This window comes from Psammomys obesus, unplaced genomic scaffold (assembly GCF_907164565.1).
Source record: "Psammomys obesus unplaced genomic scaffold, mPsaObe1.curated_primary_1811, whole genome shotgun sequence".
NCBI classification, from domain to species: domain Eukaryota; kingdom Metazoa; phylum Chordata; class Mammalia; order Rodentia; family Muridae; genus Psammomys; species Psammomys obesus.
This window is the reverse complement of record NW_026587032.1, coordinates 770,629-797,230: the sequence shown is the minus strand read 5'-3', so window position 1 is coordinate 797,230 and position 26,602 is coordinate 770,629. Positions and strand designations below refer to the sequence as shown.

The 26,602-nt window shown below is 43.6% G+C and overlaps 1 protein-coding gene across 1 annotated transcript; it reads right to left on the bottom strand.

Moving 5' to 3' along the window:
- Nucleotides 1-3,940: 3,940 nt before the first annotated feature.
- On the bottom strand, nucleotides 3,941-22,620 carry Ppp2ca (protein phosphatase 2 catalytic subunit alpha). The gene is made up of 7 exons (XM_055602825.1): nucleotides 22,164-22,620; nucleotides 12,855-13,064; nucleotides 9,210-9,383; nucleotides 8,649-8,738; nucleotides 8,084-8,245; nucleotides 7,238-7,356; nucleotides 3,941-5,446 (listed from the first exon to the last, which is right to left on the bottom strand). Exons 1-7 carry the CDS (start codon nucleotides 22,263-22,265, stop codon nucleotides 5,374-5,376), a joined length of 930 nt encoding a protein of 309 aa, XP_055458800.1. The 5' UTR covers nucleotides 22,266-22,620; the 3' UTR covers nucleotides 3,941-5,373.
- Nucleotides 22,621-26,602: the final 3,982 nt, after the last annotated feature.

The following is a 26,602-nucleotide window of genomic DNA, read 5'->3' as shown; positions in this document are numbered from 1 at the left end:
GGAACCATGATGGATGGTTTCACTCCATCTGCTTGCGCTTGTGGCCATCTTGGTGGTTTTCCCTTCTTCCTGCAACACTCTTTTGGAATGGTTGGTAACAGCTCTGCCACTTAGCTACGCCCCCAGCCCTCATTTTATTCTACCCACCACCCACTGATTATGGACAGATCTGCGTGTCCCCGAGTCCCTGCCTCAATGAGCGGTCTTATCTGGTGGTACTTTAAGAGGTTATGAGACCTGGCTGGCAGAGGTGAGGAGTGGGCCATTGAGGCTTCTACCTTCTTTGCTTCCTGACCTCTTCTCTCACTGAGGCCACACCTTGACAACTAAGTCCCCCTCCTGCTGCCATGAACAGGGAAGGCAGCCCTCACTACTGTTTCTTTCTACCATGGCAGACTGTATCCCTGAGACTGAGCCAAAAACAAAACAAAACAAAAACCAAAACTCTCCTCCCCTAAGATGCTCCTATCAGGTGTCTGACAGTTACATAAATAAACACACTACTCTACTCCAAGGTCAAGTACTTTAAAGACTAGAGGACATAAACCCCAAGCCAGGCTGGGGGTAGTGGTGCAAGCCTTTAATCCCAGCGCTCAGGAGGCAGAGGCAGACAGTCTGAGTTCAAGGCCAGCCTGGTGTATAAAGACACAGGACAGCCAGGGCTCTGTGCAACAGAGGAACCATGTCTCAACAAAACAAAACAGAGAAACATAACAAAACCCAAGCCAATGGCTGGGATCCGGGTCCTAGGAAGTGAAAAGGAGCTCAAGACCCACCGCTGGACAATCACCCTACAGCAACAGCAGGGACAAACAAGAAGACTGGATATCTATTGCACAGAACTTCAGCGCAGGCTGCTTTTGTACCTTCACAGTGTATTGTTCACAAGCTCAGGAGTAACCCCATAGTACTCAATGTGGCAAAATACACTCATCACCAAAGGAGCAAAGAGGAATCTATACACAAAATGCAACTGAAAACATGCTCAAAGCTTCCCAACAATCTAGAAGCACATTGTAAAGAAAAGGTTGCGCCATGAAACACCTCCTACACGCAGTGACTGAACTATATACCTCAAAGATGTGAAGAGCTCCACAAGGAGACAGTGAAAGAATGGAATAGGATTCCTCTAAAAGTTCTAATCCATTGAATGAAATTGGACAAAATCAGGATAAGTAATTCCAAAGAGAGGTCTGTCAAAAAAGGGCAGCCTGGTCTACAAAATGAGATCCAGAATAGCCAGGGATACACAGAGAAACCCTGTCTGGAAAAAAACAAAAACAAAACATAGGCATAATTATGAAAAAAATATACTGACGCTAAAAATAGCCAACAAGTTAGGATTAAGGGGCTGGCAAAAGAATAGTTTAGACTCTCACTAAACTATTGGTTGTTTCTAGGAACACAATAAAAGCCACCTGTTACCTCTTAAGACACCTTCACCACAAAAATCCAGTTATAGTTAGAGAATAAGCAATAGTTACTTATTTTTTAAAGATTTATTTTAGTATGAGTGCCCTATCTATTTGTACACTTGCACGGCAGAAGAGGGCATCAAATCCCATTAGAGACAGTTATGCACCACCATGTGGGTGCTGGAACTTGAACTCAGGACCTCTGAAGAGCAGCCAGCACTCTTAACCACTGAGCCACCTCTTCAGCCCCTTTGCTGGGCACAGCAATGCACACCTTTAATCCTAGCACTCAGGAGGCAGAAGCAAGCATATCTCTGTAAGTTCAAGACCAGCCTGGTCCAAACTGAGTTTCAAGATGGTGAGAGCTCCATACCAAGACCGTCTCAAAGAACAAAAGATTGTTTGTGCTGAGATTATAGATAGGAGCCACCATGCCTGGCCAAGCCTAAGTTCTTAACCCTAGACATACTTAGGCCCAAGTGTTCCTCCAAATAACTCAAAGTAAAATCTCTGTGGGCATGAAAATGGAAAACCACAGAAACACCCATTGTTTCCTAGGAAGCTAGGTCATTCTGAAAAACACACATACAACAAAAATACAGACACTGCAGTTCCATTCAAAACACCTGGCCCAACCAAAAAGTATTTAATACATAACCAGTTGGGGATGAAGAGATGGCTCAGAGGTTAAGAGCACTTGCTGCTCTTCCAGAGGTTGAATTTGTTTTTTAGCACGCAGTAACAGCACCTCACAATCCTGATGCTCCGGAGGATCTGACGCCCTCTTCTGGCCTCTTTGGGCACCACACAAATGAAATAATCAGCCAAGAAGAGGAAAAACCCTTTTAAAGAAGTCAAAACTTCTCCCAGTAGCCACTGATGGTTAAATGCTATCAAGAGGTTCTGATGGGCAGGAAGCAAACAAACCACTGTACCGTGCATTTCATTTCAAATAGCCAGGACCATGATAAATGATTGAGGCGTACTTAGCCCGACTTAGCCATTAGACAACGTTCAAGCCTCAAAATGCTATCCTCTCAAGGACATTGCTTTTAAACTTAAAACATTATGCATATTTTCCAAGCATTCAAAACCCAACAATGAGCCTTATACATTGTTTCAAAGCAAACTTTTTTATTAAAAAAATTTTTAAAAAATGTGTATGTATGTATATATGTGCATGTTAATGCTGATGTCCACGGAGGCCAGAGGCACTGGATCCCCTGGAGCTGGAGTCACAGGCAATTGTGAGGCTTCAGAAAGGTGGAGGTCCTCTTCAAGAGCAGTGTGCTAACCATGGCTCCATTTCTCCAGCTCCTAAATGTTTTTTTAACATCTGTGTGTGAGTGTACACAACACTGTTGTGTACGGAGACCAGAGGACAGCTTGCAGGAGTTGGTTCTCTCCTTCCACCATGTAGAACCCATGGACTGAGCTTCAGGCTTCAGGTTTGTGGTCAAGTGCATGCCTTTAGCAGCGGAGCCATCTAACCAGCTCCAAAGTAAGCTTCTGTGCAGAGTACTCATTCTTAATCAGAGATCCACCATCTGCCTCCAAATGCTGGGATCAGGCATGTGCCATCACATACAACTTGTACAGATGGAACCTGGGGCACAGAACATGCTAGGTAGTGCTCCACCGGCTAACTACATCTGTAGCCCTTAACACTTCCCCAAAATGATGTTTTCATTTCACAAATGAGAGCTTTCCCTGCAGTATGGCCCGTGCGTGCCTGCCTGATGCTATGCGGCCTGAAAAGGGCATCAGGCCCTGGAGGTGAAGTTACAGGCAGTTGGGAGCTAAGGGATGAAGCACTGATCACCTCTCTGGACTCGTCCCTAACACTTATTTTTGATAATTCTTCGCTCTTAAGAGGCCTAAAAAATTATGGCAATCCCATTAAGAAATTCTAATTGTAATTAGATGTTTAGATATTATAAAACTCACACATTTTACTAATTTTACAATCAGGTCAAAGTATTAACCTTTTCCAGTTTAGATGGGAAGCCTAATTAGTTAACTCTGAAAGAGTTTTAAACCAACCAACGTTTGCCACAAGCCCCACTCTGAGAATGTGCATGGACATGTCAAACACAAGACATCGGCTGACTGACTCCATTACCCACTCTACGGTCAGGGTCCTTGGTGTCTGCTCACTTGAATGCTGGATCAGAACTGCTGTACATTAAGTGGGGCACAGTGACAACGTGGAGGCAGGCTCACCCTTGAGTTTCAGGACAGCTTCACCTAAATAACAAGCTTCAAGCCTTTCAGATCCACACAGCAGGACCCTGTACCCCTGCCCTCCCCATACCCTGCCTTTATAGATTTTTTTAAAAGAGTACTGTACATAGATGTTATTTGTTTGGACAGGAAGAAAAGACAAAGTAGCAAAAATAACAACTCAGAAAATGGGAGACACCTAGAAAAACTAAGGGCATTGTGATTTGCCCAATAACCCATAAACCGGCTTCTTAATACAGAGCAACGTTGTAACTTCACTCTTGGTTCCAAATTCAACACAGTACAGAGCAAGGAAACATTTATTTACTACACTCACACAGTAATGACTAAGCATCCTGATGTTTGCCCAGGTAGCTTCAAATAGCAACTATTCAGTCCCCACAGAAAACTGTGTTCCTTTTTAAGCCAAGCCAAAGCCTAGAAGGGAAACTCATTAGTCGCTGAGCACTGGCACTCTGGCACCACTTTTGGGTCTGGGACAAAACATAAGATCATAAACCCAAACCGGTTTTGTTTCTACTTGGCTTCACTGATTTACCAACCAGTTAAGGAACTTAACACAGACTAAAGTTCTAACAGCTTATCTGAGACAAATTTAACTCTAAGATCACATGACTTGACAAGAAATGTACAAATGTTTGTTAAGAACTTACCACCTGTCAATCATTTTAAAGAGTTCATGAAATATACATAGCAATATATTTATATCCAGAAGCTACACTAATCAGACACATCATTTAGTTTAAGTTCTACCTGAAAACATGCCATTTTAAGTAAAGTCCTAAAAACATACTCTCAAGTTCTATGGTTTAACAATCAAATCCTACTGAAGCAGCACAGATTTCCTTTCACAAGCACAGGCCTGCAACAAGACAAACTGCAGTATGTCAGACAAACAAGTCCCCAAGTTCTTCTGAAGAACGCCAAGGAGTTGCCAAGAGGTTACACAGTGGCCTTGATCTTTATTTTTCTTTACCTGGAATTCTACAAATTCCAAAATTGATGGATTGGTTTCTCTTGTTTAATAAACAGCACCAGTAGTGCCCATGGATACAATTCAAAGCTGACTTTCTCAGTTCTCAAGTTTATTAGGAAAACACTGCGGTGACTTGTGCAGTAACATCAGCTTACAGGAGGGAAACAGTTCTGTTCAAAACAACTCACCAGGTTTTCTGACAGTAACAAAGAACAACATGGGGCTGAGATTTGAGAAGGGGATAAACTGAGTGCAGACAAATCATACAATTAAATTAAATGGTATCCCTGAAAAGAAACACAACAAGAGGGGAGGCCTTGGTACTTATTTAAAAATGTTCATTAAGCTCCAATGATTGTTTGCTATCCTCATCTACAGTCATGCTGAGTAAGCTACAGCTAAGTGGAAGTCAACTGGACTCACAGGTGTTAATGTTTACATCCTATTATCTGCAGTCTCTCAAGAAAGCAAAAGGAACTACAAAGAGCGCTATGTCAGAAACTGGATTCTTGACCAACAATGTCGCGTCAGCATGCAATGAACTGGTTCATTCTAAAGTGGTCACGGCTGTTGATGACAAGAGGCTTTGTATTTTTATATGGCACATCTTTTGGTCCGTGTGGAAACAAGTTTTTGAATGTTAACTATTTTCTGACACTCTGGAGTTACTGTTGCTCTTCCCGTTTCCATTAGGTCAATATACGGTTCATGGCAATACTGTACAAGTTTAAATTTTCATTACAGGAAGTAGTCTGGGGTACGACGAGTGACATGTGGCTCCCCTCTACGAGGCGCTGGATCAAACTGCAAGCTGAAAAACAAGGAATCACTGTTGTAAGAACACACCCATGTATTATCAAAATCAGACCTTCAATTTTAGCCGGGCCAGGTGGTGCATGCCTGTAATCCCAGCACGCAAGGAGGTAGAAGCATGTGGATCTCTGTGAGTTTGAGGCCAGCCTGGTCTACAAAGCAAGTCTAGGACAGTCAAGGCTACACGGAGAACCCTGTCCCAAGGGGAAAACAAAACAAATACACACACACACACCCATTCAATTTTGCCAAATTTATGGTCTATTTTCTATCCATTTTCAGTGTATTTTAACAGAATAAAACCCAACTTTTGATCTGGATATACGGCTCTAACATTGCACTTGGGAAACTGAGGCAAAAGGATCAAAGTTCTAGACCATATTGGGCTACAAATAAAAAGCGCACAACTTTAATTTTAGTACTTGGGAGGCAGAGGTCAGTGTTTTATTGAGTTTTGGGCTAAACAAAGCTACATAGCAAGACCCTGTTTCACGTTGTTGGTTTATTTTGGGGGAATAGGGGACTGCTCATACATATATGGTAGTTTTAACTGTCAATCTGACACAAGAAAATCATCACCTGGCAAGAGTTTCAACTGTTGGCTTGTGGGCATGTGTGTAAACACTGTCTTGTTAAGTGATGTAGGAACACCAAGCCCATTGTAACCAGTACCATTCCCTAGGCAGGGGCCCTGAACTGTTTAAGAATAAGAATGCTGAACAGTAGCAGCAAGCAAGAACCTGCACACTGATCTCTGTTTTGAGTCAGGGTTTCTTGATATAGCCTTGGCTATCCCAGAACTCCCTATCCCTATGTAGACCAGGCTGGCCTCAAACTCAGAGAGCCTCCTGCCTCTGCTGGAATCAAAGGCAAGCACTACTACACCCAGCTCTCTGCTGTAAACTCTGCCTGTTACTTGAGGAGCTGCTTTTAGTTCCTGACTCAACTTCCCTTCAATGGTGGACTATAAACTGTAACTGTAAACTGAACTGCTCTCCCTAATCCCATGTTGCTTTTGGTCAGTGAATTTTATCACAGCAACAGAAAAAATAGTAAAGGATGTCCTTAACCTTCCAATTCTCTTGCCTCAGTCTCCTAGGTGCTAAGATTACAGCTTTGAACTTGGGTTATAACTGTACTTCAAAAAGAGCCAACTTCAGTCCAAGAGGCTATGTTTTCACACAATGGGAGCCTTTCTAGTAAGTTCACTCAAGTGTCTGGCACATTGATCTGATTTCTCACTAAAATATACTTCACTACCTCCATAGTAAAAACATGGAAGTTTGGAAGTTGCAGATCGATTAGCATAGTGGCACAGGTCTTTATTCCCATCACTTGGGAGGCAGAGGCAGGTGGATCTCTGTGAGTTCGAGGCCAGCCTGGTCTACACAGTGAATTCCAGGACAATCAGAGCTATATAATAAGACCCTGTATCATTTCTTTTAAATAATTTATTTCATTTTATTTTATGTGCATTAGTGTGAAAGTGTCAGATCCCTTGGAATTGGCAGTACAGACATTTGTGAGCTGCCATGTAAGTGCTGGGAATTGAACCTGGATCCTTTGGAAGAGCAGACAGTGTTCTTAACCACTGAGCCATCTCTCCAGATCCAAGACCCTGTTTCAAACAAGAAACTGAAGACCTAGTAATGTATACTAGGCTCCAAATAAGAGGAGCTAATTTCTGTTATGTGTAGGTCCATTTCTATGAAAACTTAAGAAGCAAAGCTGCAATGTGGTTCAACCAGAACTGGGCAACACGAAGCTCTAGCTCAGGGTAGATACTTACAAAGAATACTTCAGAGTGTCGTCAAGTTCCATGATTGCAGCCTGGTTACCACAACGATAGCAATAGTTTGGAGCACTGAAAATTGTTACTACATTCCGGTCATGGCACCAGTTATATCCCTGTAAAAAAAAAAAGGCAAAAAAGAAAAAAAAGCTTACTAAACAACCAAATAAAAGCAAACAATCAACCTACACATTATCTACCACCAAATGCTTCTATAAATATGTCTTAACACAACCTTAAACTTGATTTTAAAATGAACTTTTATTTTTTGAGAGGTTCTCACTATGCAGTCTAGGCTGGTCTGGATTACAAGGCAGTTCTGCCTCGGCCTAACTAATTAACTAGCTAGCCAAATAATGAGGCATGCACCACACTTGGCTGACCATCAGTACTGACAACATTTATAGGAGAGATTGCCTATTGCCTTAGTTTGAACGTTCCATGTCCTCATTATCAAAGTATAGTAGCCAATGTTTCAAAAAAGAGAACCCTCAATCACCTATAACCTAGTTATCCAAAGGACCACATCAACATTCTGATGTTTCTTCATTTTCGTAAACGCACAGACCTACTAAATATATGAAATCAACAACTGCAATATACCTTTCTCATCGCTCTACATCTTAACCCTTTCATTATTAAATCTCAAGTCCCTTAAAGCCATTAAGAATCTCAAGATACACTAAATATATGCATCACAGTCACCACAAACTTGACTTTCATTTCACTGTACACCTACTGAAAAGGGTTTAGCTCCAGTGGCAGATTCTATAGCATGAATGTCAAACTCCTTTCCTTCAGTTCCTAAGAAGTTGGTTTAACTATTTCAAGGAAAGAACATACCTCCATCACCAACTGGTGAGCTCTGGACACCAACGTGAGGCCATTGGCATGATTAAATGTCTCAGAAATATCTTGGCCAAAGGTATAACCAGCTCCCCGAGGAGATATCCCCCAGCCACCACGGTCATCTGGATCTGACCACAGCAAGTCACACATTGGACCCTAAAAAAACAGGTACAAGTTACAAACTGACTTTTCCAAATGTGGAAAATTTTTCATTTGATACTTCACCAGGGGCAACACTCTACAAAATCACATTTTGAGTGTGTCCGCTGAACACAGCATGACCTTTGCGGTTAAGGCATCTCTGAAATAAGACAAGAGTCCAGGAGGCACACGGACGTCAGCAGGTGCACTCTGTCAGTAACTTGTCCTATCTGCCTGTGCGTCTGAGTTTCACTCTTAGATGGGCTATGGTGATGAGAAGAAATGTTTCTAAACTTATTCTGAGCAATGGTAAGGGGGCTCCATCTCACTTCATCTTGAAAATCTGAGCGAACTTACAATCATGCTACAGCCACATAATTTTCTTCCTAAGGAGTCTGAGAATTTATCAAAGTCATACCTCATGAGGAACTTCTTGTAGGCGATCAAGTGCTCGGATGTGATCCAGTGTGTCTATGGATGGGGACAGACCACCATGTAGACAGAAGATCTAAAAAGATTGATTATAAATGGTAATTACACTTAAGAGAAGCTAAAATATTTGGACTACACTTTTGGCAGGAGCCTCCACCATTGAACCATTTAGCTATATGGAAGTGTTTCTCAACCTTCACCCACAGTCCTTCCAGAGACTGGTAGTCCTCTTCATCCTCAGAATATTCTTCCAAGTTTGTATGGACAATTTACCAGGACTGGCAAACAGCCCATTACATCTCTCAGACCCCTCTACAAACAGCCCCCAACGCTGAATGGATTCTATTTTCTACCCCCACAATCCTATATTGTACAGTTCAGTATCTAATACATAGAAGTAAGTTTTTAAAAAGAGTACTACCAATATTTACCAAAAAGTATCCCCAAAGGGATGTAAGCTATAAGGATGGAAATTCAGTGGCTCCTAAACACTAAGACAGCAGATTACTGGGAAAAGGAAAATCAGTGAGTTTTATGGTGCACACACCTGCCCATCCACCAAGGCAGTGAGAGGAAGATAGTCAAAAAGGTCTGTGAAGTATTTCCAAACGTTTGCATTGCCGTATTTCCTTAAACATTCATCGTAGAAACCATAAACTTGTGTGATCTGCCTGCTCTCATGATTGCCTCGAAGTATGGTGATACGCTCACGGTAACGAACCTAAAGTAAAATGGATAACACATACTAGCTCTTTCCAAAAACAAAACAAACAACAATATTTTAAAAAACTTTCTATAGGATTTGGAAATCCAGCGTTCCAACTGAGAAGGGAAAGAAGGTGAAGTATACACATCTCTATAATTCAACAAACTGGAATCAGATTATAAACTTTTTAAAATTGTTGTATTACAAGACAGGTTTTTTCTGTGTAGCCCCGGCTGTCCTCAAACTCAGATCCACCTGCCTCTGCCTTTGGGATTAAAGGCGTGTGCTACTACTACCTGGTGATTATAAATGTGTTTATCAATATCACCTCAATTAAAACCAAACTCCCTGCACCATCTTGTATGAAGTAAAAACCATCCATTTTCCAACCTTTACTAAATTTAGTTATGCAACAATCATCACAACCCAGTAATGCAATCTTTGCATTACTCGCAAAGATCTCTCATGCCTACCTGCAATCCCTCCCCACTCTCCCAGCTCCTGACAATCATTAATTTGTGTCCTGAGAAATCCTTTTCTAGTCATTTAATGTAAGCAGAAAATTACAACATTGCCTCTTTTGCCACGCACCCCTTGGAGCACTGTCCTGGCCAGCATGCTGCAGTGCGGGGGTGCGCTCCTTTCACAGCTGTACACTGGCTTACAGGGGAGCCACACCCCATGGTTTCTGTATTTGCTGTCTTCCCGTCTACTAATTACTGAGCTCATTTGTTCATGTGCTTTTATTTCTCTTGAACATATTCCTAGAGAGTAGCTATTGGGCTACATGATTGGTTTATGTAACTTTATCAAAGTTCTTCAAAGTGGCTAGACCATTTTGCATTCTTGACAGGAACGGATGAGAAGACCAATTTCCTAGCATCTTCATCTACATTTGGTAGTGACTGTTGCCACTATGTTAGAAAAAGACACGAAGAAGTTGGCATCTGTGACTTCAATGTAGATTTTTCTAATGACTAATAACGGTTAGCTATGTTCTTAACAACCATATTTCTTCTAGGATGAAATAACCCTTAAGTACTCTGCCCATTAAAAATTAGTATCTAGCTAAGGTTAGGTATAGTGGTCCATGCCTGTAATTCCAGCACTTGGGAAAAGCAGAAGGATCAGGAGTTCGAGGCTTTCAGGTTACACAGTGTGATCCTGTCTCAAGAAATCTGTCCTGACATGGCTGCACATGTTCACAATCCCAAAACTAAAAGACTGCAACCAACAGGAGGGCAGCCTTGGCTAGAGACCCTGTACAATTAGAAAACAAAACCACACCACCACAACAAAAACAGCTATCTTACTAAGAGGCTTAAAAAAAAAAAAAAAAAAGGTGTTATTTGTAAAACCAGGAGAATTCATTAAAATTAATTTGTGTGTGTGTGTGTGTGTGTGTTTGAGACAGAATTTTTCTGTGCAGCCTTGGCTGTCCTAGACTTATTTATAGAGCAGGCAGGCCTCAAATTCACAGAGATCTGCTTGTCTCGTCTCCCAAGAGTGCTGAGATTACAGATGTACGCCTTTGCACCAGGCAACAGTTTTATTTTTGAGGCAGTGTTAGCCTTGAACTGTTTCTCCTGCCTCCATCTCCTGAATGCTCGAATTATAAACCTACACCACCGGGCATTTATACTGTGTTGGGGGTCAAATCCTCTAGAAACTAGGCTGAATCTCCAGCACAAATATTTTTTTCTCCTTCAATGTACAGCCTTTGCTATTAATTTAAGCCAAGGATATTTCTGATGCATTTCAGACATCACTTGAGAAAGGACCATCTTTCCCAGTGTTCACTGGCTAAGAACTGCCGCGGGCCCATACATTACAAAGGTGCTTTTTCTCCAAGGTGCCATCAAGAGCTGGGGTCTTGATTTATAGAAAGCTTTTTTCTCCATGTGGGATACCATCTTCCCTATGTTCAAGCACACCTGCAGGCCAGAGGACAACCTCAGGTGTCATCCTCAGAAGTGGCCACATCAGTTTCTAGGCCCTCTCTGCTTGGAAAGTGTCTCATTGGCCTAGACCTCATTAGACTAGGCTAGCTGGCCAGGAAGCCTTAGGAATTCTTCTGTCTCTACCTCTGGGCTTGGATTATAGGTGCATACCTTCATGTGTGTCATTTTAAATAATGGGTTCTGAGGATTGAACTCGGGTTTTCCAACAGAGCCATCTCCCAGGTCCCTAACCTCTTTAATAAAAGAACTACTCTTAATAGATCAAGGCATACCCATGTGACCTCATTTTATTTAATTATCCATGTAAAGGGCCAACACCAAGTACAGTCACACTCTGAGGTACGGAAAATTAAGATTTGGGCTTATGACATTTAAGAAAACACAATGCAGTCTATTTCTTGGCTAATGAATTTTGTTGCTGTTGTTTGTTTTTGAGACAGAGCCTCACGATGTAGCCTCGGCTGGTGGGAGCAGTCTATGTTGATCAGGCTACCCTTGAACTCAGAGATCAGCTTGCCTCTGCCTCTGGAGTGCTGGAATTAAAGCTGTACCAACCAAGCCCAGCGGCACATGAACTCTTAAAGGCAGCCCACTCCTGGAGTTACTGCACAAACTGCCCACCATCTACACTAAACTCTCCACTTCGCATTCTATGCAGTGCAGATGCTAATCAAAGTCAGTTCTGGCTAAAAGTCTACTGCTTCTCTACTTGTTCAAAATATTCTGTAATAAAAATGAGTTGCCTGTTGCCTAGGAAGAAGGGTACTGCCTCTCCTTCAGAGTTTGTAAAGCCAACCAACACTCTAAGGCAGAGGCCACATTCCACTTTAAAGTCAATGCCACGGTGCTGACTCTTCACCTCTACATTTCAGAGCTACAAATGGCAAGCATGGGATTCTAAAACCTGCTTCTTTTAATAATAATAATAATAATAATAATAATAATAATAATAATAATAATAATAATAATAATAAGCCAGGCTGGCTTCAACTCTCAAGCCTTGGCCTTACTAGCACTGGACTACAGACTTCAGCTGTCATTTTAAATCATTACTAGGCTAAGAACTCTGAGTTTGAGGCCAGCCTGGTCTACATAGCAAGCCTGAGCTATACTAAGACTCCATCTCAAAACAACAAAAACCTAAGTGCCAGGCAGTGATGGCACATGCCTTTAACCCCAGTACTTGGGAGGCAGAGGCAGGGGGATATCTGAGTTTGAGGTCAGCCTGGTCTACAGAGTGAGTTCTGTACACAGAACACAGCCAAACAGAGAAACACTGTTTTGAACAACAACAGTAACAACAAAAAAACCCTGAGGTATCCCATGGGACCGTGTTCTGACCCACCCTCTGGTTCCAACAGCAGACATGATGATTAAGTTGACACTTGCGCTATTTGCATTCCTAAGTGTAGAAGTTTGTTCTTCAAATAACATTCAGATGAATATAATAAAATCAAGGTAGGAAAAGAACATTTCAGGGGCCCTCACCTAGTTTAAAAGATCCAAACAAAAAAAGTAAAATTACCTTAAGAGCTACAAGCAGTGTAACTGTTTCAACTGAGTAGTATCCTCTGTCCACATAGTCTCCCATAAACAAGTAATTTGTATCTGGTGATTTACCACCAATTCTAAAGAGTTCCATGAGGTCATGAAATTGCCCGTGCACATCTCCACACACCGTGACTGGACATCGAACCTCTTGCACGTTGGATTCTTTTGTAAGGATTTCTTTAGCCTACAGATAAAGAAAAAATAAAATAAAAATAAAGCAATATGTTCAGCATTAAACAAAACCAACAAAAATGCTTCTGTTCACATTAATGCAAATTATGAAACCACAGGCAATTGTAACACAAGACAAACATTAAAAATTTTAATTGAAAAAATTACATTTGTGTGTTGTGTGTGCCTGTGATTCATTCCATCCATGCAGGTTCTAGTTTGCTAGAAGGGACTTACCCACCAGCTATTTATAAGGTAATATATGCTTATATTCCATCCACTGGCTAACTTGTGGTGAACATCTAGAGAATATGTACCAAGATGACATTCAATCACCTTCAATTGTCAGAATCAACCGTAAAGGCTATCAAATTTCCATCTAATTAGAACACTGACTGAGTAGCATTCACATGAGCAGGATGTGGGCTGGAGAGATGGCTCAGTGGTCAAGAGCATTGACTGTGCTTTCAGGGGACTCAAGATCAACTCCCAGAACCCACATGGTGGCTCAAACTTATTTGTAACTCCAGTTCTAGGTGACCCAACACTTCTGGCCCCTGAGAGCAATGAACAGAAGTGGTCCACAAAAATATTCACAGGTAAGTAAATAAATCTGAAAGAAACAAAAAGAGCACCTAATGTTACATCCTTGGACTTTCTTGGTCATGGTTTTTTTGGAAGTTAAGACATTTACATTTTTTCTCATTTCATTCTAGTTTCCTTTTTTTAAAGATTTATTTATTATTTATACAACATTCTGTCTGCATACCAGATCTTACTATAGATGGTTGTGAGCCACCATGTGGTTGCTGGGAATTGAATTCAGGACCTTTGGAAGAACAGCAACTGTTCTTAACCTTTGAGCCATCTCTCCAGCCCCATTCTATTTTCTTATGAAAAAAAAAGTTCTTGCTTTACAATTAGAATACTCAATATTGCATACATGTTTTTTAGGGTGCTTTTAGAAACTATCATTCAGTCAACTGACATCTACATATGCTAAAAAATATATACTGGAAGACATTTATTTGCTAAACTACCCAAATGACTCTGCCTGTGCTAGCTACTAGACACTGGTGTACAAAACAGGTCATTCCCATGGCAAAGGAGAAGAGAAAGGCTCTAAGCAAGTAAGGCGGAAAAGAGAACAAACAGACTGAAAGAACAAAGCACACTAAGGATCAGGGAAAGGCAGACCACTTTAAATTAGACACAACCAACTGCATATACTGAAACTGTGACCACTTACTCATTATTTCCTTGAGGGGTCCAAAGCTTTGTCATTTATAGTTAACTTGCACTGCAGAAAAAAGTTACCCATCTATTTAAGTGGAACAGTGGTTCTCAACCTTCTTAATGCTGCAACCCTTTAATGCAGTTCCTCATGTTGTGTAATACCCAACCATAAAAGTATTTTGTTGCTACTTCATAACTCTAATTTTGCTACTATTATGAATCCTAGTGTAATTCTCTGATATGAAAGCCAAAGGTAAGACCTGCTGACTTAGAAGCACATGACTCTGTCAAAATCCTTGTATGCATTTTATTTGTCAAGCTGTTCATCAGAAGGACAAAGTAAGTGAAGGAATTGTTCCTGGCCATCCCTAAAGCCAAATCCAGGTCTTTATTTCATAGATTCTGCCCTGAGTAGTCTCTGGAAGGAGATCACTAACCATCAATCATCTTATGTAAAGAAGCTAATATTGGTTTTAGTATTTGTCAGGGCAAGATGGCTCAGCAGGTAAAGACTTTGGCTGCCAAACTTGACAAACTGAATTCAATCCCTGGGCTCCTCTTGACAGAAGGAGAGAATCAACTTCCCACACTCAACTCTGCAAAAATAAATTAACAAAAAAACTTCTTCCTTCCTTCTTCTCGATTCCAAGTGCTGTGCTGGCATTAAAAGCATGTACCACTACCACCCGCCCAAACCAATAAATCTGTGCAGAGACACGCCATCAAGACAAAATTCAGGGACTGGCCAACCGAATACAAAGCAGAAGCACTACCAACTCTGCAAGTGCCCTTACCCAGGTTCACTATTGGGCAGCCTAGAGCCAAGGCCTGCAATCTTTTGCTCCGCCCCAACACAAGGATAAGATCTGCACCTGTAAGATATGGACTTAAAAAAATGTCATCTATACTAGAATTGACTGAAACAGGAGGAAGTGGAGGAGAAACAACCAACTGGTCATTTAATTTACAAACACCCAGGGCTCATTCTCTCTCTACTGTGTTCACCCATTCCAACACACAACCTCAATTTATAAATACATCAAGTCACTGTACTGTGAGTAAATAAAGCAGTTACTAATCACAGATTGTTCAACAGTCACCTCTCATCCCTGCACTGACAGCTACGGTTCTCCCTTCTTTAGCCTACCTTACTCCTGTGAAGAAAGCTATTTAAAACAATGACACCAGCAACAAAACATTCCCCTCTCCTAAACCCAGTCCAGCTCAGATATAGCAAAGGAATAAGAGGGCTGGCTGAATTGTATTTAATTTTTAAAGAAAAAAAAATGGAAATAAAACAAATAGTCATAGAAGGAGCAAAGACTCAACTCAAAATTCATTGCTCATTTTCACTAAAAGGAAACTTCACTGTTAACTCTGACAAACTTGACTTACAACGACAAAGGGAAAGTGCTGGCTGCCACAAAACAGCCTGGACTGGACACAGAAATGACTGTTGCCCCACTTAGTCCTACAGGATGGCCCCTCCCTCTTTCTGTGGCTGGGCTTTGTGCATGCCAGGCAGGCGCTGCAGGGCTCAACCACATCCCTAGCTTTCTCAACGTTTATTTTGAGACAGGGTGTCAAAATTATGTGGCCGGTTTTGAACAAGCAATCCTCCTGCCTCAACCTCTAAATAGCTGGGACTGACTCTAAACATTACCAGGTCTGGTTTCCAGGTCCCATCATTTTTGCCACTATGTATCACCTGTATGGCCAGTATCTGAAGACAGAGAATTCTGGACCTTTAGCAGAGAACAGAGAGGACCGGGGATTCAGCATGTAAACTTAACTACGGTATCTCTCGTTCAGCTAATTCAAGCTGCAGTACATTACGCCAGAAGCACATGGAAAAACCCCGCAGGTGTGTGGAGGCTTTGGAGATGAAAAGAACAGCATTTTTATAAATGCCAAAGGCAACAGAAGCCATCTATCTTTCACAACTTACTCTCTCCTCATGATTTATAATATATGACCAAAAAAACAAAACAACAACAACAAAAAAACCAAAAAAACCCACCTACGGTTTTCATCACTCCAATCTTATTTGAGGGACAAATGAAGTTAGCCACATGAAAATACTTTCAGTTTCATGTTTCCAAGAGGTGGGACACTATCTGACATGAATGGAGCTTTGCAGCAGTAGCAACACAATGCTTCAGTTTACAGAACCACTGAGCACACAATTCAGACATGCATCGTTCATTATTACCACCTCCACAGGGATCTGAAAGCAAGATGGGAACACTGGGATTAGAAGTCATAACCCCAAGCAACCTAACTCCATCTCCCCCCACCAGCCACTCAACCTTTCTGAGTCCTTGCTTTTTCTATCTACAATCAACAGCAGTAACTACAACAAAGTGTAACATGCCTCCCACCTGTCTGTCCCTAGTATTTTAACTACCGCTGTGGAAACAGCCAAAGAGCCTTTTAAATTGGGTCCAAGAAATGTATTACTTCATATAAGGATTTAATCTTGGGGGCTGGAGAGCCGGCTTAGCAGTTTAGAGCACATGCTCTTGCAGAGGACCTGGGTTTGATTCCCAGTACCCATTTGGGTTACAACCATCCACAATTAAAAGATGGCCTGGAATACTAACTGAGTTCCAGGATAGCCAGGCCTACACAGAGAAACCATCTCAAAAAAACCAAAGTCAGCTTATCAAATTAAGTAAGTAGTTTCCCTTTTTCCAATTCAAGTAACAAATGACATTTTAACAACTATTTTATTTACAATGTTTGCAAAGCAATGGACAAGTGCAAACCTAGGCCAAGAAAACCTCTGCGGAAAAAAACAAAAGCAAACAAACGGACAAACAAAAAACTAAAAACATTCTTCATGCATTTGGAAGACCTGAAATTCCAAAGCCCAAACTGGCATCCAAGCCAAGGCAGTGCTTAAGTTATATAATAAAAGACCATTTATTATAGTTAGTGAAAAAACAAATGCTGCTCTATTTACTTATTTATATTTATTTAAGACAGGACAACTCTAACATAACCCTAGCTGTCCTTGAACTCAAAGAGCCGCCTGCCTGTTTCCCAAGTGCTGGAACTAAAGGCACTTGTGTAGACTAGGCTAAAGTCCACCTGCTCCTGACTCTTAGCCATCCTCCTGCATCAGCTTCCAGAATACTGGGATGAGAGACACTCATGACCACACTCAGCAAGTTGGTACTACTTTTTTCAATTTGTTGATAGAACTGTGCATAAGGAACTGCTTATGTTTACCCAAAACACCCAGCTCCCTAAAACAGCAAGGTACATACTGTATACACAGTAAGCTTCACCTGGGTAGAAACGTGAAGCCCATCTTTCTCTGTAATGAGCGAGCAACATAAAGACCATGCTCACTACATTTGGATACCACATTAGGATACACATTTGGATGCTTTCTGCTCTGAAGCAACACTGCTACTGTTGACAAGGCACCAGAACAGAGTTCTCGAGCTGCTTGACCACAAGGAGCACTTGGGGTTTATTTCTATCTTTACATAAGGGAGGCTCTGATGCTATCATTCCTTCTTCTAAGGAGAGCATCAGGAGTTATCTTTGATGGCCATAGTTCCTTAACAAGCATTACTAAAGTGGTAGGAAATTCAGCTTATTATTTTCAATTTTACTGTTAAAACTGGATATGGTGGTATCCATATCTGCAATCCCAGCCTTCGGGATGCTGAAGCAGGAAGATGGTGAGTCTGAGGTCAGCCTGAGGTACAGAAACACAGCTGTTTCACAAATGAAACAAATATTTAGAAGGCAATTAAGCATTAAAAGAGGGAAGTAAGTTTTTGTTTTACTAGGACTAGTACAAGATATACCAAGGCATCCATCTCACTGCCTAAAACATCTCATTTAGTATTGTTTAACAAGCTTATATAGTCACAAAAGTTGAAATACAATTAAAAACAAGGAAGTTGGGTAACAAACTACTGAGGGATGGTCTTGTTCACTGTGTTTAGATGCTTTGCCCAGAAGTCTGGTCAGAGTGTAGACATGGGCATTGTCATTGTAATTAAAGAATCTCCTCTGTCTCTACGTGTAAAATCATCCTCCATCATCGCTGATTGGTTAATAAAGAGCTGAACAGCCAGCTGGCTTGTAGTTGCACGCCTTTTAACACATGCACTTGGAAGGCAGAGGCAGGTGGATCTCTTGAGTTTGAAGCTAGCCTGGTCTACAAAGACTCCAGATACAAAGAGCTAAGGATACACAGAGAAACCCTGTCCTGAAAAACGAGAAGAGGAAAAAGGGAGGGAGAGAGACAGAGAGAAAATGTTAGGTGAGGCGGGACTTGCAATCCCAAGAGAAGGAAGGGGAAGGCAGCCTTGAGAAAGTGGCCATAAGGAGGTCCCCACAAGGAAATGGACACGAGGATGAAGATGGAGCAGGAGTAGCTGGCAGGTGACTAGGCATATGGCTGGCAAGTAGGCCAGGTCAGCATATAGTTGGGTTAAAATAGTTGAGAATCTGCCCAGCTATAGTGCTTAAAGCTTACTGACAAATTTAACTGGTTTCTGTGTCATTATTTGGGAGCTATTAAGAGTATCAGAAAAGGACAAGGGCTGGAGAGATGCCGAGTTCAATTCCCAGCAATCGCATGGTCGCTTACAACCATCTATAATGTGATCTGATGCCCTCTTCTGGCATGTAGGTGTACATACATGCTATAAAGACAAAATTAAAAAAAAAAAAAAAAGATTTTTATTTTTACCAAAAACATTCACCAAAAGAATCTATTTCAAGGAAACTTTTACTTTTGGGATGGGGGATACAGGTCTGGCCTCTGCTTCCTTAGTGCTGTGATTAAAGGCATGAACCACCACATCTGGTTTCAAGTTTGTTTGTTTGAATGTGGCACAAAAATTAAGCCTTTAGGCTACTGAGATGGCTCAGTGGGTAAGAGTTCATGCTGTTCTTGTAGAGGATTGAAGTTGGGATCAAAACCACCAGGCTCCAAGAGATCCACCACCCTCTCCCACATATCTGCATACATAACATACACAACATCTGTACATATTGAGAAAAAAATATGGAAGCTGACTAGTCTCACATCTGAGTTTCGTGAAAAGGTGAAAAACAAATACTGGGTCCATTAAGCTTCAGCCTTCACGGCACCTCTATTCTCTAGTATCTTTACGTCTCCACAGCAAACTCCTTGACAGTCCTATTCATTTCCATAGTTTAGTTTCCGGCTGCTGTAATAATGATACCAACAGAAATAACTTTGGGGAGATCTGTTTTTCCTTCCTGAGACAGGGGTTCTCTGTGTAATCCTTGCTGTCTGTGAACTCTACCTGTAGATCAGGGATTCTCCTGCCCCTGCCTTGATTCCAGATAGACTTATTTTGGTTCACAGTCCCAGTCCACCACAGCAGGGAAGCCACAGTGGCAGAGGCTTGAGGAGGTGCACAAATCACATAATCAGAAACAGCAGTGAATCAAGCGCTCACACTTCCAAAGGGAACTTCCTCTACATTATACAATGAGGACACCCCCCCCCCCGCTCTAAGGAATGATGCCATCTACAGTAGGCGTTTCCTCCCATCCCAACATAATGACGATGCTCCTAAAACATGCTCAGAGGCCAACCTGATGCAGACAATTCCTGAGACTCCTTATCCAAGGGACCCTAGAGCAGTGCTTCTCAACCTGTGGGTCAGGTTCCCTTTGGAATGACCCTTTCATAGGGGTCACATTTCAGACAGATAGCCTACAGATCAGATATTTGCATTACAATTCAAAACACAGTTACAGTAATAAAGTAGCAACAAAATAATTTTATGACTGGGGGTCACAACAGGAGTAACTACATTAAAGGGTCACAGCATCGGGAAGGTTGAGAAGCGCTGCTCTAAAGTGGTAATTTGACAATACCATCCTAGTCTTTCCAATTAAATTAAAAGTTCCTCGAGAATACGTATAATTTATTCTTCTGATTCCCTTCATAAGAGCATGAAGTCTTGGATACTCAGAACATGTTTTAACTTTTTATAGTACAGAGGCAAAGACCAAGCAAAATGTTTTCCAGTACAATCACTCAAATGGGAAACAGAAAATAATGGTGTCCCAGTCTGACAGCTGATTGAGTGGTCTTACTCCTTCCAGACAAATGACTAGCCATCTAGCTGACTCAAAAATGTTCACATAAAGCCACACACTCCGAGTCAGCAATTAGAGATTAAGACCTGACAATACATATTCAGTAATTTTTTAAAAGCTTATTTCTAAACTTTAAAAATACCAATCTTGTTTGACGTGAGAGAAACAAAGACCAAAATACTAGAGATTCAAGTGGGGTGTGGTACAGCCCACACACAACCCCAGCACTTGTGAAGCTGATATACAAGGGCTACAAGTTCAAAGCTACCCTGGCTACGACGTAACAGCATCGGGGCAGCCAAGGATACCTGGGAGGAAAGGAAGCTTTGTACCGAGTGGGATAAATCTACATCTGACCTAAACCCCAACTGTTCTCAGCAGGTCCTGAAAAACTGTGTTGTCAGAAAATAGGTAGCAAACGCAATAACCTCTTTTCACATCAAACTACAAAGGCGTGAGCACAGTAGTGCCCCCAAATTTCTTCCCGTTAACACAAATTACTAACATAATTCTGCACCAAAATTAAATATTTAACTAATTGTGAAAAGTGAAGCCAAGATGGAGTGGAGACAAACACATTATTTTTGGTTTTTCAAATAGGGCATCTTTGTGTACCCTTGGCTGTGGCTTTGTAGACCAGGCTGGCCTCAGAGATTCGTCTGCCTCTGCCTCCCAGAGTGCTGGGATTAAAGGCGTGTGCCACCACGCCCGGCTGAGATAAACATTTTATATTAGAAAATTGTATTAATTGAGACTTCAAAAACACAACACGACCCACGGCTGAACAACCTGCTTCCCCAATTCTTGGGGGAAACCAATGGAACGAGGTGGCCTGAGCTTGCCAAGTGTGGACTCAGTAGACTCAGGACCACGTCTGAAATACAGAAAGAGGTCAACTCGGGGATTACTACCGCTGCTTGTAGCCACAAATATACAACCAAGAAACTTTTGCAACCCAGAAGATGACACAGATTTTGCCTCTCTTGCCGTTTGTGTTGCTCATTCTAAAAGTAAATGGCACCAAGCCAAGTACGTTCCACAGAGAAGGGTTCCACACTCCCCAACTTGAGTCAGCATATACATCATAAATTAAAGTCACGCTGGATTTCCAATCCCAAAGCTCCTAGTGTAGTATGACTCACCAAAGCCTCCATTTCTTCCAACTATGCAAACTTTACACTCCTCCCTTGAAACTACCACCATGACCTTCGTAGAAACTGGGTTAGCGACTCCTTTCATAATCGCTAAACGCACACTTTAAACGGGACTCGGAGGGAGCCGGCGTGTGGAGGCTGACACCAACGCGATGTGACCTTCCCACAGGCGCTGGGGTCTGGCCTACAAGCCAGCCCGTGGGGGACCCTGTGGGCATCGCCGGCTCCACGCAGCAAGCCCTCAGCGCAACGCCTTATCCCCACCTCGGCTCGGGTCGTGGTCGTGTTCCTGCTCCTGGGCGCAAAGCAGAGCCAGGCCCGAGCAGAGAGAGCCACGGCGGGTCCCGTCCTCCCTCATCCCTAGCGCCGGGTCGGGCGGCTCCGAAGCCCGGAGTCGAGCGCGCGGCGCCATTTTAGGCCGCGGCGGCGGCGCCATCCAATCAGCGCGCGGGAGGCGGGGGGCGCCGGGTCGCTCGCGAGTCGCCGCGGGCAGCGCCGGGCGCCGGTCTGCTAGGTTCGAGGGGCCTGGCCTCCGTGCCGCCATGTTGCACCGTCCCCGCGGCCTCCCGATGGGAGGGCACGGGCAGAGGCCGCACCTGCGGCCTAGAGCAACCCACCTTCTCGCAGAGGCTCTTGACCTGGGACTCGGAGAGCTGCTTGCACTCGTTCAGCTGCTCGATCCACTGGTCCAGCTCCTTGGTGAACAACTTCTCGTCCATGATGCCGCCCGCCCGAATCGGCTGCCTCTCCGCGCTGCTCCCGCGCCGCCGCCCGCACCCGGGCCACACGCACACGCCGCCGCCGCCGCTCCCCGGGGTGCTCCCTGCGGCCCCTGGCGGCTGCTGGGCGCTGGCGCCGGCCCGTTGGCTCGCTCCGCAGTGCTCGGCCGCCGGCCGCTGTACCTCCTCCGCTCGCCCTAGCTCGGGACTCGGCTTTCTGTAATGGCGGCCGCCCGGCGTGGTGACGTCACGCCGGCGTCAGGGAGCCGCGGGGAGGGCGACGGAGTGGGGCCGGGACCCGGAGCTGCGCACCGTGCGGCCCAGGCGCAGGCGCGGCGGAGCGGGCCGCCGGAGGAAGTGCCTTCGCTCTCGGGGCGTGGTCCTCCCGCGGGGAGGGCGGCGGGGGAAGGGAAGGACCGAGCGGGAGCAAGCGCAGTGCTGGAGGCGGCGAACCGGGTTAATCACGGAGCTGCCGCCTCGGCCTGCGCACACCCGGCGCAGGCGCACTCTGGGTAGGCGCGGTCTGGCTGCTTGTGACCTGCGGTCTCGCTGGAAGGCTGCCCGGCGTCCACCTCTCCGAAGCCTGGCAGCCTGGTGACTGAAACAACAGTCGCAAACCTAAGGCGCTCAATGCAGCAGCTCTGGGAACCACATGGGAGTCCCACATCTTTGGGGACGAGAACTGACGCCTCCTGGCAGGCTGCCTGAAGTGACCTTCCCCAGCCCTGGGCGGTGCAGGCTCCCATAATTAGGTCATTCGTAGGCGAAGGAAGGGGTACCTGCTGGGGTGTGTCGCTCGGGTACCTGACACCTCCAGCACACACCTGTCCCCGCGCCACGGCCGGGCCGAAGTAGGCCGTCGATCATGGCCTGGTCCTGAGCCTGGCTTCCTCTCCTCTGGCCTTCAGCAGCTACCGTGTGCACTTCTCTCCGAATCCTGTGCCCACTGGAAAAAAATGATCCTGGCCTAGAGAGGAGAACAAGGCGGTAGAACATGAACACACAGGTCCTAGCTGTGGTTCTGATGCTGGTAGAAGCAGCTACAGTGTGCTCTGTAAAGGAAGCTGATACTCTTAAGAATCGGCCCTTGACCTGGTTATGAATCTCTTTGGGGTTGGCGAAACGTGTTCGCATTGCACTGTCTGCCTTTACAGGCATACTTGGCTCCACAGAGCGGCAATTATTTACCAGATTCCATGCCTAGATTGAAGGGGTCGTGCAGACAAACAAGGGCTGCTGGCCTGGTGGAGCTTTTCCCAACAGTATGGGCTGGAAATGCATGGAACGGACAGAAGTTAGGCTTTGTTCCCCCCAGAGTTTGAGAGGTATACAAGCCAAAGGATGATTAACCATGAAAGTCAAGGCCAAGAGTTGAGCTAGCTCTACTGTAGGGAATTGTCAAGCCTGTCACACACCAGAGAATACACAGCTCCAGGTCATCACCCTGACCCACAAGCTGAAGAAAGAAGGCCTCAATGGGCTCAGCCACAAATGGCAGGGCTGAGAATCCTCCTGTATCAAGGACAACCTGCTTGGCCAGGTGGACTGGCTTGACCAATTCTGCTTTCCCTGGGTACCTCCCACTAGTGTGCCCAAAGAAAGTTCCTGAGACCTACTCTTCTTGAAGCCTCCTTACATACTTATTCTGCCAGAGTCCTTTCAGCTCAGATTCTGACTCTGGTTTGCACTGCTCAACCCTCCCCTCCCCCCAAATAATCAGGAGTATAAGAGTTAAGACTGTGTGAGATCAATAAATAATTGTTGGGTGCCCATAGATATAAAGCCATGTTCACTGTGCTGCCTTGTCTTATTCTTCACTGTTGCACTGGACCCGCGTGAGAACTGGTCCTGTACTGAAGGGCAGGAATCAGGCAGGCACAGGTGAAAGGGAAGATAATGGTTAGGAATGAGGACTTTATACTGCCGAGGTCTCAGCCAGAGCCATAAGGCTACTGAAATACAGAAGAGGATCAACATTTGTTCCTTTAACCTGCATTTTTTCACCTGCAAAGACAGTGATGATGGTAGTTTGGCAGACTGAAAAGCACTGAGTGCCCACAATGTATGCTAAGGTTATATAATGAGGGTTCTTTCAAAGGACTAGCTATACCTAGGCACTCCTTGCTGGTAGCAGTAATGTGTTATTTATTTTCTCTTGATGCAGGTTGCTTGGCTCACCACCCTCACAAAATGGAGGGATGATATAATTACATGTACTTAAACATCCTGCCAAATAATTAGATGCTGCAACTTAACTTGTTGAGGAATGACTTCCAGGAAGCTCTCATTAGCATTCAGGCAGTGGAGTAAAGCACACCCGATGATCATAAACAATACAGAACAATGCTAATCAGGGTGTCTTTTCCCTTAGCGGAAACCAAGAATGCTTTCCTACTCTGTTGAACTCCGATATAATCGAAGGATCTGAAAGCTGGGTTTGATTAATCTGGTCTTAAATAATTTGACCCCAAATGACTCAATTTTAAGAGCTGGTATTGAATACTTGTAACAGACATTTAAAAACAACTAGGAGTGATATGCCTGTAATACCAGCACTTAGGAGGATGAGGCAGGAGGATTGCCTCCACCTTGAGAACAGCCTGGGCTACATAATGAGTCTAAGGCAAGTGGGTCTGTAGTGTAAGACCCTGCCATGAAAGCCAAAAGATAAGTTAAAAGGAAAAAGAATTATCCTTTTAACTTCTGGACCAAAACAAACAAAAAAAAAATCACTAAGACAAATTTGAGAATAATTGCTTAGATGATAAATCCCATGTACAGTGAGTCTGCATTGCCTGGGATGTTTACACATAGCTATAAATAAAAATCATCTGATGATGGGCGGGGTAGGAGGAGGACAACCTTGAGCAAATAGCTTTATAATAGGCACTCTTAGCCAAGATATTAAACTGACATTAAACATGGAGAAGGAATGAGATGTACTTCACCAGCATTCACTCTAACTAAAATTAAATTTTTGGTATTGATCCTTCTGGTTCCCCAAATTGAGCCAGCTGTCACAGAAAGCAGAGGAATGGAAGGAACAGCTCTGGGGTCGATGGGCCTGGGTTCAAATTCCTGTTTTGCAGATGCCAAGCAAGGGAAAGCATCCCTCCCTCCCCGTTTCAAGATTCCCCTCCTTTTTTTTTGGGGGGGGGGATGAGACAGGGTTTCTCCGTGTAACAGCCCTGGCTGTCCTGGAATTCACTCTGTAGAGCAGGCTGGCCTCGAACGCACAGAGATCTGACTGCCTTTGCCTCCAATGCTGGGATTAAAGGGGTGTACCACCACGCCCAGCTTCTCTCCCTGTCTTAATTTCTTTCTCTTTTTCTTTCTTTCAACAGGATCTCACGGTGTAGAGTAGGCTGGCGCAGAATTCACAGAGCTCTTCCTGCCTCTGCTTCTGAGGGCCGGGTCTGTACCCAATGTCGCATACATATATATTATACTTTTTGTTGTTGTTGTTTTTTGACACAGGGTTTCTCTGTGTAGCCCTGGCTATTCTGAAACTAGCTCTGTAGTCCAGGCTGGCCTTGAACTCACAAAGATCCACCTGCCTCTGCCTCAAAGGTGTGTACCACCAACGACTGGCTCCTCTAGATTTTCTATGTCTAGGTTTTCTTTTTTTTAATTATATATATATATATAGTGTTCTATACACATGTATGCCTCCATACCAGAAGACAGCACCAGATCTCACTATAGATGGTTATGAGCCTTCATGTGGTTGCTGGAAATTGAACTCGGGACCTCTAGAAGAAGAGCAGCCAGTGCTCTTAACCTCTGAGCCATCTCTCCAGCCCATAAAGTAGGGTAAGTTGATTCTGAGGACAGAATGAGATTACCAATATATAGCACTGAGCAACCCAGAATGCACAGACAATGAACACTATCATTTTTCTTGTAAATCTCAGTTGAAATGTGCCCATTGCCACTGGAGTCCCTTAGGTATATAAAAAACATCATGTGTAATCAAATCATAGCAGGGAGTGGAGATGGGAGAGAAAATTCAAGCAAGGAAGGAGAGGTAGAAATAGAACAGAAGAACTTTTTTCCCTCATCATCAGGAGAACTGTTGTATAGAGACAGTTACTTAGGAATAAATCCAAGAATTAATACGTTTTGTCAGGCTCATGTTTCTGTTAGTGCCAAATCCTGTATCTAAAAGGAGCAGCACACCTAAAAAGGATAATATGTTCTTTGCTCTTATGTCTCCTTTGCCTTAGAAGCCCCAGCCAATACCTACTGGCCCCACTCGGGGAAAAAAGGTCTGTAGTGTTCTGGTTAACTAAGCCTGCTTACCTATTGGCTTTTTGCAACCCACATATCTGAGGCTA

Bases quoted from the DNA above. Each gene is read 5' to 3' on its own strand.
- Ppp2ca (XM_055602825.1), bottom strand. From the start codon at position 22,265: ATGGACGAGAAGTTGTTCACCAAGGAGCTGGACCAGTGGATCGAGCAG. The intron at 13,065-22,163 runs GTGGGTTGCTCT...CTTTATCTGTAG, and splicing joins TCAAGAGCCTCTGCGAGAAG to GCTAAAGAAATCCTTACAAA. The intron at 7,357-8,083 runs GTATGTTCTTTC...TTTTTTTTACAG, and splicing joins CTCACCAGTTGGTGATGGAG to GGATATAACTGGTGCCATGA.